Raw genomic sequence first — 15,648 nt, forward strand, 5'->3', positions numbered from 1 at the left:
TGCGTTTGATTTTGCAGTTATTCTATTCTTTACATTATCTTTATCAATTTTGTGCCATTTCTTTAAAGGTACACTGTTACTTTTGTTCCGCTAGCGGTTAAAAAAACAAAACCATGCATTTTACGGAAGAACATTTGTCTTGGTTGTTATTTTTGACTCTGTTAGAGAGCTGCATATGGCAATATATCTGTTCAGTTAAATAGCTTACTCACATGTTGTGTAATAAAAACACCATCCCCACGTCGATTATACAGCATTTCAAATCCCTCAGTTCTCGCAATCTCCGAAAAGCCAATCCAATGTTGGTTCTTGTTTTATTACGATCTCTGTCGCGTTCCCTGTTTTCCAGCAGACTTTCCTCTGTCCGGCGTTTGTTTAAAACGGTTGATTCCCGGAGGCTGGAGATTTCCCTGCTCCATGTCAAGCTTTATCACTCGCTGTGACAAACAACTTATGACACTCCCACACCATACACACGTCAAAGTAGCCGGAGCAACTTTTCTCTATTTACGGATGTGATGAAACAATCACGCGCGAGTGACATGTTACGTAGTTTCCTGTGAAAACCATCCTGTCAGATCTAAAATGTAAACGCTTATAATTGCTTACCATAGTGAATCAGGGTAAGACAAATATATTTTGGAAGGATTGGTGTATCGTTAATTTTTTTTTTTACAAAAAAAATTACAAAGTGTACCTTTTAAGCAAAGATTTAGATGGTCTACAAGGACTTAAAGGGTTAGTTCACCCAAAAATTAAAATTGTCATTTTTACCTCACCCTCATTTCGTTTCAAACCCACAAGACCTTTGTTGGACAATTTGTTATTCATAATTTTTCTTCATCCATTGAAAGTATATGTAGTTAACATTTTCAATGCAGCAAAAAGTTCATAAAGACATCATAAAAGTAATCCATATGAATAGAGCGATATAATCCAAGTCTGGAGAGACCTCAATGGTTCTCACTCGTGTTTTAAGCTTCCATTTACCGTATTTGATGTGCTCTATGTATGTGCGTTCAACAATGTTTAAAGGTGAATAAAAGCCTCAATAAATCTGTTGAACACTTGGATTATACCACTTAATTCATTTGAATAATTTTTTTAGATTTTTTTATGTACATTTTAAAGCTTGAAAATGTTGAGAGAATTTTAAAAATATCTTAATTTGTTTTCCGAAGTTGAACGAGTCAAGTCTTATAGGTTTGGAACGACATGAGGGTGAGTAAATGATGACAGAATTTTCAATGTTGCGTGAACTAACCCTTTAAATGTTACCTTCTGGCTTATCAATGTTCATTTCTGTCCTGTTGAACAGACATCACAGCACCTTTCACTGGTCCTGTCGACCTCGCTCAGTATCCTACATATTGTACTGTCATTGCATATCCCACTGACCTGAACACCATCAAACTGCGGCTCAAGAACAAGTTCTACAGGTTTGTAACTTAATGGGTATTGACCACCTAAAATATAAAACGAACATCATTCGATCATCCTCATGACCTTTCTAAACCTGTGAGACGTTAGATTTTCATGGTTCACAAAAGTAGGCATTTTGATCAATGTTCATTCTGCCTTTTTTCCATGCAAAAAATACCAAGTAGTCTTAACAGCTTGTAGTCTTCGGTTTTAACCACCAATATTTATAGGGTTAGTTGACCCAAAAATTAAATAATCAATTACTCGCCCTCTTGTTGCTCCAAATCCATAAGACTTTCATTCATCTTCAGAACACGGATGGAGATATTTTTAATAAAACCTGAGATTTCTGTCCTTCTATTGAGAGTCTTTAAACTTTGACGCTTCAAAAAGTTAATTGAATCCACATGAATCTGGCAGATTAATAAAAGTCTATTGTGGAGACAGTTTGTGATAAACAGATTTAATTTAGGCTTTTTTCACATATGGACATTGATCAATACACGTGCATGGAGAACATTCAATTTTGCCAGTGGCAGCTCAACCATACTTGCCTGAAACACAAGAGCAAACCTCATTGGTTCTCACACATCAAGCATGCATGTTTGCGCTTCTGTTGCATTGACTCCTTTTATTGGTATGGAAAAGAGTAGTGTGAACATTATTCAAAATATCCATTTGGATAAATAAGTTTGACTGTTTTTTGTGTGTTGCTTGCTTTTGGTTTGTTTTAACATGTCTTTGTTTGTTTTTTAGGAGGCTGTCTGCACTGATCTGGGATGTTAAACACATAGAACAAAATGCCAAGACCTTCAATGAGCCCCGCAGCAAGATTGCACAGTCTGCAAAAATCATAACAAATGTTCTTCTGAAGTTCATAAGGTTTGTCCTGGACATTTGTGGCAAAAATCTATTTGTGATATTGTAATGTTTAGCTTTGTAACTTTTCCCCCCTCTTGGCCACAGTAAACCTCACTGTACAGATATCATGGAGATCTATAATGCCGTTGAGAACATGGAGTACTCTGACGATGAGGTGAGTGTATTTGTTCAACCTGTATTTTATCTTCGTTTTCCTGGAAAACATGAGATTAATTCACGTGGCTTTCAGGACATGGATGACATTGATGCACCTGGACCCTCTGCTGGACAAAGACTTCGCCAGGTAGTGTGAGATATATCATGCATAATAGTACAATATAGTGTTGTCAAAAATATCGATATTTCGATAAATATCGATACTGAAATATCGGAACGGTACCAATACTAATTTCCCGAAGTATCGATACACCGATACTAGCCGAGGGGTCACTTTCACTTCTCGCCAAAGGCGCGTTGACAAACACGACACGTGACGCACTCGTCTCATTCGCTCTGGTTAAATAGCAAAAGTGAATGGGAAGATGGCGAGTGCGGCGCCGCGACCCGCTTTGGTTGATTGATAAAGAACACCGCGAGCGGGCATGCCGGAGAATAGCGCGGACACGCGTAAAAAACACACCGCGAGCGGGCATGCCTGGAGAATAGCGCTGACACGTGTAAAAAAACACACCGCGAGCGGGCATGTCGGAGAATAGTGTGGACAGGGCACGCGCTACACACCGCGAGCGGGCATGTCGGAGAATAGCGCGGAGACGCGCTTCACACTCCAATTTGATACTGTTAAGTGCTTTGACACAATCTGTATTGTTAAAAGCAATAAATAAATAAAGGTGACTTGACTTCATGCCAATCCATTGAGCATTGTTTCCGCGTGTGATGCACGCACGTTTGCATTTAAATCTGTTCATCAAATTACGTTAATGTAGGCTATCAACTAGCATTTATGACCGATGAACAATGCATTTGTTACAGTATATTTTAATCTTTGATTTACGTTAATATATTAACCAGCATTTTTGACCGATGAACAATGCATTTGTTACAGTATATTTTAATCTTTGATTTACGTTAATGTATTAACCAGCATTTATGACCGATGAACAATGCATTTGTAACAGTATATTTTAATCTTTGATAACAGTAGGTAATAAAAAAACAACGGCTCATGTTAGCTCTTGTCCAATGAAATAATATTAACAGATAGAACTCAGGACATTTTTTTCATGTAAAATATACCTCATTGTCATGTTCTAGACTTTAGATATTTCTTTAGATATTACTTTTATATTTAGCTTTAAATAAAAAAAGACCCCCTTAATATTGTGGCAGTTTTTTTCTCTGTGGTATCGTAAATGGTATCGAATATCGATATTTTTCAAGGTATCGTATCGAAGTTAGAAATTCTAGTATCGTGACAACACTAGTACAATAGTAGAGTTGTGTAATATGACAGCATGTACCACACATTGGTAGAAATGGTTTAACTGAGATTATATTACATTGTTAAAGGGATAGTTCACCCAAAAATTTAAATTATCATCATTTACTCACCCTCAAGTTAGGGCTTTGCAATTAGTCGAATTTCGATTTCAATTTCGATTTTGGCTCCCACCGATCTCCAAAATAGTACAATCGAGTAAAAGCGATTATTTTGCCATGTTCTGTTTTGCAAGAACACTCTTATTTTGTCTTGTGTTCTGAATGAGTCGCCCGCGCACATCCGCCCCTCCCGAAGCCATAAACTCCGTCAGCCTATACAGTCATAAACTGCAAGCACAATAAACTTCACAATAGCAATCGGCTAATTTAATATAGACTGGAGTGAGACCATAGACGTCTCTCGAGCTGTCGCGATCTCTTTCTGCTCGATCAGTGTAGCGCCTCAGTTCAAGCGAACGGCAGCGCGCGCACATGACCTGATCATCTGTTCCGCTTTACAGCACGAAACAAATCGAGAATGAACACAGGGAGATACATTAACACGTGTCTGCTTGTCCGGGAATAGGGGATTTTTAAGTTACAAGTGAAAGAGTTTTACTTGCCCGACCGATCGAAACGCAAGATGGTTTTGATCTTATACAGTCAGTGTAAACGGAGATCGGTAATGGATAGTTTCTGGAAGCTGCGCTGCCTGTCTATTTGTGAGAGACATAAGTGGACAAATCAAAACAAATGAGCCTAACAGCTCACACAAACTCACAGAAGAAACATACTGAGGTAGAAATGTTCAGGTTTTTTTATTTATATAATTTATGATATAGTTAATTAACATAACACGACTAGTTCTATAATATGACGATTGCAAATGTTACATTGAATTTATAGTTTAATAAACGAGTAGCCTAGTTTATTTGTAGTAACTTAAATTTTAGACACAATATTGACTGGTTTTGGTCTACGGTATTTCACCGACGAAAATAGTTACAAAAGAAAAGCAACACTAAGCGCTGTGTTTTGTTACTGAATGATTCATTATTTTGAATGAATCGTTTTAATGAATGACTCAATGATTCATTTATTAAGACGCCCACTTGCCACCACCTATTGATTTATTGTTTAAAGGTATCATTGATTTTATTGTTTAAACATTAATCTCATAATATTTTACAGTTGTAATTTTGCAGTGTACATTAATTTTATTGATAACAGCCCTTTTTATTAAAATTGAATTTTATCAAATGTACGAATTTGACATAAAACATAATTAGTAAGGTTTAATAAATTGTCCTTTATAAAGGTAAATAATGCCCTGGTGACCCCCTACAACAAATTACTTTGTAAACATGTCACCTTTTTCACCACTTGTGAGTTTGCAGGTCTGTTTAATAGTTCAAAAAGTTGAAAAAAGTTGTTCAAATTGTTCAAATAGCGATTTTTTTAAAGAATTGTTGAATGGTGTCTTTTAATAAATGCAACACGTTCCCAAAGTCAAGTGAAATAATCGTGTTACATAATCGTGATTTCAATACTGACCAAAATAATCGTGATTATGATTTTTTCCATAATCGAGCAGCCCTACTTCAAGTTGTTCCATACATGTATAGATTTATTTCTGCTGCTGAAGATATTTTTAAGAAAATTGGGAACCAAACTGTTGATGGACCCCATTGACTTCCACAGTATGGGAAAAAAAATACTATGCAAGTCAATGGAGTCCATCAACTTGAGGGTGAGTAAATGATGAGAGAATTTCCGTTTTTGGGTGAACTATCCCTTTAATACTGTAGTATATATGCTCCATGGTTAAAAAATGTTACACAACAGTAAATGAGAAGTTTGTTTAGATGGAAAAATGAATGCGTTAAAGATGCTTCCTTTGTGATTTTTGCCAGCCATCAGTGGAGGTCGTACTGGACAGGGACGCATGGAAGGATTCCTGCAAACGTTTACTGAACTACATGTTTGAGTGTGAGGATTCAGAGCCTTTCCGGGATCCTGTAGATCAGGGAGATTATCCGGTGAGTCTCCAAAACATGATCAATGGTATATTACCGAAGTGGTCGTCTTTCTTATCTCTTTCCCTGCCAAAGTGTCCAGCAATTTTTTTATATATATCTTTGATGGCCCCCACAATATTTCTTGTATGAATATGCAATTTTATCCACACTTGAATGTGGATAAGTTTCATCATAAAAAAACTTAATTAAAAAAGCTAAAAAAATCACGTTTTTGTCAAAGACAACGTCTGGTTCGGATTCAGCATCTACGTTTTAAATAATGTATATGTGAAAACAGAGGTGTCACTTTAAGTCTGAAGTGTTAGGAAGTGACACCTCTTTGTGTAAAGATAGTTAATAGTTTAGTTTTATAATACCGTGTTTCGGTGTCTCCAGGATTACGGTAATATCATCGACACGCCTATGGACCTTGGAAGTGTGCGGCAGTCTCTGGAAGAAGACCGCTATGAAAATCCCATAGACCTTTGCAAGGACACCAGGCTTATTTTCGCCAATGCTAAAGCCTACACGCCAAACAAACGCTCAAAGGTAACGCATTAATGTCTTGACTTATTTTGTCTTTTTTCCTCTTGTCATTTTGTGTAATTCTTAAAAGACTCATTGATATCCTTGTGCGCTATTTTACAGATTTACAGCATGACTTTGCGACTATCAGCGTTTTTCGAGGAGAGTATACGCAAAATCATTTCCGACTACAAGACTGCCGTGAAAAGTAGCTTGAAGCTGCGCCGCAGTCAGAGATTCAGGAAGAAGTTGCAGCATCAGGAATCGGCTCTTTCCCACCAAGGATCCACACGGTAGGCCTGATCGCCCTGCCTCCACGCGTTTTCTCTTATTCAATTCGATTTTGTTTTTTGCCATGAATGGTTTGCATGCAGAAGACAATAAACCTGTCCTTATTTCTCCTCCTGGCCGTAGTCAAAAGAGGGCTACTATAAAGACTCAGGAAAATACAGAACAGTCAACAGCCAAATCTACCTCAACCAAAGTGTCTGGACCAGAGCGCCGCAGAGTCAATGAAGCCAAGGAGAACTTCAGACGCAGCGGCTCATCTTCATCCGGTGAGGCGGACAGTTCTCAAAAATGATTAGTTTCCGATATTAAAATATAAGGCACTCGGTGGCTGCACATTGTACTTCACAACATCTGTGTGCAGAGCAGTTTACAAAATGGAAAGCTCATGGATAGTGAACTGCTTATGCATGTGAAGATGTTCTGAAACTGTTCTTTCTTCTGTGGGACACAAAAGGAGAAACTTAAGCGTATGAATCCTCAAAGCAATAAATGTGTCTTTGTAAGCAGACTTAGGTTTACATTATTCACTGACAGTTTTCACCTGCAAACTTTGTGACGAGATCAGTCAGTCAGTTGAACTCAAAAACCAGATCAGTCGTGTTGTGAATGAAACATACTGCCTGGTTTTGTGAACTGGATCAACAATTTCAACCAATCGTTTAGGGATGCAAAAAATATCGGCATCTGCCGATATGTTACTTTTTAATGTTATTGTTATCTGCCCGATAAGAAAATTTGGCCCATATATTAAAGCCAGTAAATAATGGATTATTTCCTTCAGCTGAGACACTTCAGATGCGCACTGTTCGTCTTGATAGTTTTGAATTGCTTGAAATATGATTTGAATCACTTGAAAAAAGGAGAGACCGCACAAGTCTCTCATATAGTCTTCATAAAATTATGATGAGCATATTATAATTGTGTGTTTGGGACATGGCTTTTAATGGTGAGACTTTTGTTTTTGTAACCAGGCTCTCAAACATTATATAAATGTTTGGATTTAGATTTATCTGCCAATATATCGGTTACCGGCTTTCAAATATAAAGAGTTATCGGTATCGGCCAAAATATTAATATCGGTGCATCCCTACAATCATTGTTCCTTTTGAATGCACTGTGCTTTGACAGGCAATATATCTAGAGAGCCACCAGGTGGAGCCATTTATCAGTTGACCGGATATTACATAGACAACCGATTAAGTAGAAAATAGTAAATATTTGTCAAAGTACTGGTAAAAAAGATTATAGGTAAATCTCTGATTATAGGATGAACTATTCCTTTTATTACATGGGGCCTTTAGCACCTGATGTTCATTCCATTGTTTCTTAAATTTTGTGCTTTTGATTTATAGGGTCTGATCATGACAGCAAACAGTCTTTGAGTCAGTCAGAAGAGGATGAAGAACCTTTATCTTCGTCTCGTGGTTTCAGACGAGAGACTAGAGCCACCAGAAGAGCTGCACAGAAAAAAGGAGCAAGACGAAAACATGGTGAGACCCCACAATGTGTGTTGTTGGGTAGAAATTAAGCGCTTTCTGCTGTCCACCTAGTTAAAAAAAGTGACTGGCTGGACATACAAATTTTATGCATCTTACGTCTTATGCATCCTAGAGAGCCATGCCAAGATGAATGGGCACAGCAGGTCACATGAGCGTCAGAGACCACGACCCTGCAGCGACTCTGACCAAGAGCCTTCGCAAGGTTCAGACTCCTCAGAAAACGAGTCGTCATCGTCTGTCAGTCGCCGGCCAAGGACCCGCAAGACCGCCATGGCGGCGGTCAATAAGATGAAACTCATGGATATTCTGGAAGACGGTGACGGCTCGGACGAAGAGGGTCGTGGAGGCAGCAGCCGTCCCGCAACTCGTGCTAGCAAACGCTCTGCTGTCATTCAGAGCAGTTCTGATTCAGACCAAGAGGAAGCTTCTCAGGGTATAAACATCTACACCTTGAAATCAGGGGTGTGCGATATCACGATTTTTGATCGTGGACGATTGATGTCTCCACGATCTGCTTTTGAAGAAATATCGTAGTATCGTGTATTCTATCAGTTGCAGTTCTGGCGCCTCCTTCTCAACATACTGTAGGCTACAATGCGACGTATATTTTATTTTACTTTTGTTTTCAACAGAAGAAAGAAACTTATTCAGGTTTAAAACAACTTGAGAAAGTAAATGACCATTTAATTTTTGGGAGAGCTATCCATTTAATGTTAATAAAACAACAAAACACAGAGGAAATCACTCACTGCTCTTCACTGAGAACTTTAATAGTAGCTTTAATAAGAATCAATGTATAATTTATGCAGTGAAGTCTATGTTTTATTTTCATATTTGTTCCATTACTTTCTGCAATGCTACTCTTAAATACACGGTGTATACACATTTAAACGGTTAAATACACATAATACATAGGTGTATTATACACCTACTGTAGCTGAAAAAATAAAAGCACTGTTTATTTCATTTGTATATTAAGTTGTGTAGCCTATGTGTATTGTGTATCTTTGTTCTTAATTTTTAATTTAAAGATTTTTATCATCGCCACTTTGGCCTAAATGTCTGCCATTATTTTTTATTTTATATTAAGTTTACCTAAGGCTTTTTTTTTAAAATAGGGACATTAGTTTGGCTGTAATGCTTAGTCACTTGCAAAATAGTAAAACCAACATGAAAAAGAATCGTGATTTTCCTGAAAAAATCGTGATATGATATGTTTGCCATATCGCCCACCCCTACTTGAAATGTTTTATGTAAAAACAACTTCTTTCCAAATATCTTATGTACCTTAAACTCTTTTAAATGTTGTTCTTCTCATAGAGTCAAATGAAAGTGATGCTTCAGCTAGTGAAGAAGAGAAAAGTGGCGTCAGTGTGGACAGTGACTCCTCTTCTCACAGCAAAGAGGACAGTAGATCTGCTGGGCGCAGACCATGTAGACGATCAGGAGAGAAAAAGGGTACGTTTGGTAGTATCGCCTTCACGGTGGAACTGTTGAGCTCTACACCCAGCATGAAATCAAAATGTTTATCCATCAACACGTCCCTGTTTTTTACTTGCCAAGGAAGAAAAGAGTTCATCTTAATGATGATAACTTGAGTCATAATAGCTTGTATAGCCTGATCACTAGGACAAAACCTTTTCCACAATTTCCTGCAAACTCCCCATTCTGGTAATGATGCCTCCTTTTCACAATCTAGTCAATTACTGATGGACAAAAGTCCCATCCTGCAGTTTTTTTTCTCATTAAATGTTCTTATTCTGAAGTCACATTAAGGTAAAGTGGGTTGTGAATGTTTTATCTCTCAGATCAAAAAAAAAAAATCTTCATCTGTGTTTTGAAGATGAATGAAAGTCTTGTGTTTGGGTCGACATGAAAATTAGTAATGGATGATGGATAATAGGATCAATTTTGGGTTAACTAACCCTTGAGTGCTAATGGGACACTGACAAAGAAAAATAAAGAAAGGTCAATATATTGTGCAGAGGAAGTTGACTACTTTCTTCCATTTTTCCATTTTTAGAAACGTCTCCTTTCGCTAATGGACACAGCACCAAACTACAATGGGAGGAAAGTGAGGACAACTCGAATGATGAGGAGAGTCAGAATGAAAGTGTGAATGGGGAGTCAGACGAGGACCTCGTTGTCAGGCGGAAATACACCAGGAAGACTGCAAAAGCCGCTGTCAGTAAAATAAAGAAACTGAATGACACCGATGCCGAAGAAGAGGAAAATTGCTCCAGAAACCGACGTCAGAAACATCGGCAAAGCAAGCAGGATTCTGAAAAGAGCTCTGATGAAGATGTTGAGGTTCTCCCAACTCAAAAGCACCCGCATCAAAACGGAAGAAAGGTGTATGCGAAAGAGCTGAAGAAAAGTAAAGCATCATCAGAAAGCTCGGAACAAGCTTCTCCCACAAAACAAGTTACCCACAAGAAATCCTTAGCCACAAATGCATTTATGTCAACAACCCAGGACTCAGAGGAACTCAGTGATGTTTCGGAAGAGTCTGACGCACAAAGGAAGATAATTAAATCAGAAGATGATGAGAATCAAAGCAACGATGCTGAAGAAAAAAGGTCCCCCAGAAACAGGACACGGGCGTCCAACGCTCGCAGAAAAAAACTTGACGAAAGGTCGGATGCCTCCAGTTCGGTTAGCGAAGGAAAGTTAGACCGAAGGAGGAGGAAAAAGGTGGGCTCTTCCTCCGATGAATGGCCAAAGAGTGACGTATCGGAGGAAGACAAGAAGACTCATCCGAGGAGGAAGCCTTGCATTACGGTTGCATCCAAGGGAATATCACTTCGAACTCTTCCCAAGAAGAACTACATTATGGAGGACTCAGATGCAGAATTCAGTCCTGAGATAGAGATGCAATCAAAGAACGGAAAGAGCAAGGAGCGGACCGACTCCCGGGCGAGGAAACCGTCAGGCGGCGACTCCAAAAGGAAACGCAGCGGCTCCTCTGAGTCTGAAGACACGGACAACAAAAGTAGCAGGACCAGTGATGAAAACGAGTGCATGGAACCTCAACGAAAGAGTGCGAAACGCTTCAAGCGCTTGAACGGCTCTTCAGACTCAGAGAGCGACTCGGAAACTAGATGCAAATCGGAGAATGGACGAGAACTAAGGCCTCAGGAGAAGAATCCCAAAGCGACCCGACGACGGCGGCGGAAACAAAGCGAAAGCGATAATGGGAGCAACGAGGACGCCAGCGACTCTGAGAGCGAGGAGTCCGGGGAGTCTAAATCGGATGCAAGCTCAGGTTCACGGAGCAGTCCGAAGAGAAGACTGAGAAACCGGGACCGAGGAGCCGCGAGGAAACGTCAGAGGGATGCTTCCGACGAGGATAGCGACGTGTCGTACGGGAAACCTCGACGGGCCACACGCATCCGGACCAGAAACAGAGGCAAGCGGACTGTGAATTACCAAGACAGCGAATGAAGGACTTGGAGGGTCGAGCCATGCAAAAAGACACTAACTGGAGACCTTGAAGACACTTGATTGTCCCAACATTAAAAACAATGGTAGTAGCACTGGAGTCCTCAATATACTGTGAATCAGTTCCATTCAGGGATATTTATATTTTCTATGAAAAACAAAACAAAAACTAATGAATTATAAATAAGATGTATTTGATCTACTGGTTTGGCTGTTCAAACCAGCCCCACTTTGTGATTCGGCCAACAGGAAAGACTTGCATAGAGAAGCATTGTTTGCTTGGGTGCTATCTTAATATACCTCCTGATCAATTGAGCATATTTGCTGGCTTGCACTAAAAGGCACACTGTAATGAGGTATTTTATACACTAAGTCTGCATTAGAAACTCAGGGGTCAACTACGTTTACCATATTCTCAGACTTGCATTTGTTGTCTTTATTTTTAGTTCTAGAATTGTAGTGTCATATTGTCGACATGAGCATTTAGGTCCAAACACCCTTTACGAAAAATTCGTCTTCGACTCGGACACACAAATTCTGTATTATCACTGTTAAAGGGATCGTTGAGCCAAAATGTACAAACTTTTTTTCCTGTCATTCTTGTGGTTCCTCTTTGTTTGTTTGGATTTCTTTGACCATATTTCCAGGTTTCTGAGAATCAGTCTGTAGCAAAACATTGTATATTTAAATTTCTCTGTCAAGCATTATTTTTTTTTTTGTATTCAATTAAAATGAATTGACATGCCATGAAATATGAATTGGTACCTATTTGCTAAGTACAGTAAATCAAAATGAGTACTTCCAGCAAAGTACTGTGATTTCTCATATTGGGAAGATGTTTTAGTGATCTGTGTTGCATACTTTCAGTATTAATTCCTTTTCTGATTTAACTTATGAACAGCAATGAACTTTTGTACACAGTCTTTGAGTTGTGCATCGCAGTTTATGTAATGCAGTTGTTAATTGGCATTTTGCTTGGTGTCTTTTTCATAAGAGCTTCTTTAATACAGCGAGGATGTTAAGTCTGTTGGCCGCTGAAGTGAGAGATGGATGACCTCCTATGAATAAAGTACTGTTTCAGGTTGAGATTGGAATTGGTTTTCTTTAACTTGATTTTTTACTCCTGTTTTGCTTGAGAAATGTTTAAATGAGCTGATACAGGACAAATGAAAGGCAAATCTTAATTCTTTTCAAGTCCCCCTGTGGTGAAAATCCAGTTTTTAATGTTCATGTCTGTGTGGTGTTTTTAATATGCTTTAAGATAAACCATGTGTAAATTCACAAGTCAACACCATTGCTGAGTATTTTCTCCTTAAAACTGCAGTGAACCAAAGACTCAAAAACACAGTTTGAAATCGCTGGTGTTTCTGACGTCACAAACTACCTTGTAACCAATCAGATCAACGTGTGATCGTCAACGAGTGGATCTCTGAAGAGCTGTGAGTGAGTGGAGGCGGGGCTCATTTGCATATTCATAGAACCATGTATACTAAATGAGGCAAGGGTGTAGAGTTACATTCAAGCCATTTTAAGGCACGAAAAAACATTTCAAGGAAAAAACTTTTAAATAAGTTTTAAGGGATAAAATTGAGACAGGGAGACTGTAATTGACTTACAGTAATTAATATTCTGTTACAGTCGTTATTTAAGTGTTTGCTTGTCCCAAGAATCTGATTAATTCATGCATATGGCACTTGTCTTATTCGGGTTTCTAGAAACCGGAATATTAGCTTAAATCAGGTTATGGCGATTGGCGTGTTTATGTAAAGTGGTATTTTAATAAATTCTGATTGATATCAGAATTATTCTTGTGCTTTTAAATATGGTCATTGTGAGTAGGTAAATTAAAATATTTTGCATTTCAACTGTAGAGTTATTTTTTTATTTTTACGATTGCTGTAGAAGTGACATATTTATCTTTGTTTACTGGTTCTTTGGGCAAATTAAGTGGCTTATGCTGCTTTGCCATTTTGTAAGTATCGTCTTAATGCAATGAGCATAAAATTCCCACGGTGTTTATTAAGGATTTTGAATGGCCTGATGTGCGTATTAAAAAGTATATTTTTATTCACAATGACAAATATTGCAAGATTTCATAGTACAAGGAAGTAGGCTTTGTATAACTGGTCTGATTTTAATACCACAATTGACCTGTGCTTCACTGTCAACACTCAGCGATGCAGGAAAATTGCATGTTAAAATGAAGCTGCATGATCGGAATTATTTAAACTGATTTTTATTTACAAGAATTGTGCAAGAGTACATATCACAGACAGCAAACTGAACTTTAGCCTACATGGCCTGAAGTACATGCGTACACTACAGTCAGCTCTGTCTTATCTCTGGCATTTGCTCCTGCACACTTCCTAATAAGAACACATTTGTAATGTAGCTTGAATGAAGTTAAGCATATTGATGAACTGTAGTTTCATTTATCTCTGAGGATGGATTGGAGGATCTTATTTATTATTAATAAGATGTAATTTAGCCTATAAATGATTAATTATATTTGTCTATAGCTGCATGTTTTTGATCAGTGCCTTGAAATGTTCCTCTTTAATCAGTAAGTGCAATAGGTTTCAACCTTGTTTTTGATCACATTAAATATTACATTTTGTTGATGGGATAAGAATTGCTCGTGGTTTTGAGGACTAACTAACTCATAAGGTTTTTATTTTACAAGCTTTTAAAACACTGAAGAGGATGATGGAACACTTGCCCTACATTTTATTTCTTAACCAACATGGCCCTTCTGCTCTATTTTTTAAACCCAATGACATTTTGTGCAGGGTTATTAAGAAAAATGCCAAAATCTTTTGTTATTTTTCTTCAGATATTTGGGCAACTCTCATTAAAAACTCAATCAACACATTAAATACTTGTCTTACATCTACTTCAACTTGTAAAACAATTAAGTTGTCTTGAATTTTAGGCATTTCAACTTAAATTAAGGCTATTTTAAACTTGATTTGTTTAAAAATCGAGTTGAAATCTAACAGAAAAAAGATTCTGATGAGTTAAAGTAAAAACATATGTTGTCATGACTTAGGCTATTAATTATCCCTACATAATTTTTAGGTTTCACCCCAACGATTAATCGTTATAAGATCGCGATCTCAATTCAAACGCCGCACGATCTTATTCCTAAACGATTCGGCTCTGTCTATTAAACCTTCGGCAACAACGATCACACTGATTCAGATCTGCATTGGTGCTGGAGCCAGAGAGAGCAGTTGTCATGTATAGGCCTAAGTATGAAACCTTATTTCTGTGTTTCAGTAATTCACATCATTACACCCTATGCATTTCAGTACTGGGATGAGAGTTCGGATATAAACACTGATGTCAACGGTATAGCGAAACAATGAATAAATCCCCTAAATCAATAAATCAAAGTAACTTGACGCTTCAAATAAAGATTGTATTAATTGCATCATTACACCAGTAGGTGGTGACAGGCGACTGTTAAATGTATCTGTCATTGAATCATTCATTCAATAGATTCCTTCAAAAACGCTGATTCAATTAGGCTACTTATGTGTCATCGTTCATTGGAACTATTCTTTTAAAATAATTAATTTAAAATAATTAAACATTTTTTAATAGACTGCAGCAGGTAAAATTTTGTCAGAACCTCTAGTATGTTTTTGGTTGTCTATTATATTTATTTACATAGCTACACAATGGCATAATAATATAAGATGAATGTTTTAAATATAGCTACATTTTGAATACAGCAACATGAAAATTATTTAAAAACCAACTAACCTATGTAAATAAACACAAAAAGCCTCAGTATGTAAATAAATCACTGCATATCAAATCCACAGGGTTTTTGTAACTATCACTCCATTGGAGTGACGTCAACTCCTCTCTTCGCTTGATTGGCTAAAGGAGGAGCTGTCAATCTAGAACTAGTGGACCAATGGTGAGGCTTAAGCCCGCCCTAATGCGTGCACCTGAGACGCATCTCTCTGTATGGTACCTGCCTACATCACGAACCACCGCAAACATCCAATAGGAAAATTCAACTGCAGTAGCCACCGTTCACCTGAAGAGGGCAGCACTCAGACGTTTTTACACCATATATTGTAGAATTAAAACACTTTAAACCCAAATGTCAAAACATTTACTGGAATCAATGAACAGCA

At 37.9% G+C, this 15,648-nt stretch overlaps 1 protein-coding gene across 1 annotated transcript in view; it reads left to right on the plus strand.

Moving 5' to 3' along the window:
* brwd1 (bromodomain and WD repeat domain containing 1) overlaps positions 1–12,583 on the plus strand; it is a 35,682-nt gene extending 23,099 nt beyond the window's left edge. Inside the window, exons 31-42 of the mRNA XM_077207642.1 lie at positions 1,319–1,439; positions 2,179–2,304; positions 2,389–2,458; positions 2,534–2,587; positions 5,637–5,762; positions 6,138–6,290; positions 6,390–6,559; positions 6,681–6,823; positions 7,910–8,047; positions 8,169–8,489; positions 9,377–9,514; positions 10,080–12,583. Coding sequence (XP_077063757.1) covers positions 1,319–1,439; positions 2,179–2,304; positions 2,389–2,458; positions 2,534–2,587; positions 5,637–5,762; positions 6,138–6,290; positions 6,390–6,559; positions 6,681–6,823; positions 7,910–8,047; positions 8,169–8,489; positions 9,377–9,514; positions 10,080–11,500 — 2,981 coding nt within the window. The 3' untranslated portion in view covers positions 11,501–12,583. The remainder of the gene's footprint in view (positions 1–1,318; positions 1,440–2,178; positions 2,305–2,388; positions 2,459–2,533; positions 2,588–5,636; positions 5,763–6,137; positions 6,291–6,389; positions 6,560–6,680; positions 6,824–7,909; positions 8,048–8,168; positions 8,490–9,376; positions 9,515–10,079) is intronic.
* The last annotated feature ends 3,065 nt before the right edge of the window (positions 12,584–15,648 follow it).

The sequence above is a fragment of the Siphateles boraxobius genome, unplaced genomic scaffold, assembly GCF_051911475.1.
Source record: "Siphateles boraxobius isolate OS27281-9 unplaced genomic scaffold, OSU_SipBor_1 6, whole genome shotgun sequence".
Taxonomy (NCBI): Eukaryota; Metazoa; Chordata; class Actinopteri; order Cypriniformes; family Leuciscidae; genus Siphateles; species Siphateles boraxobius.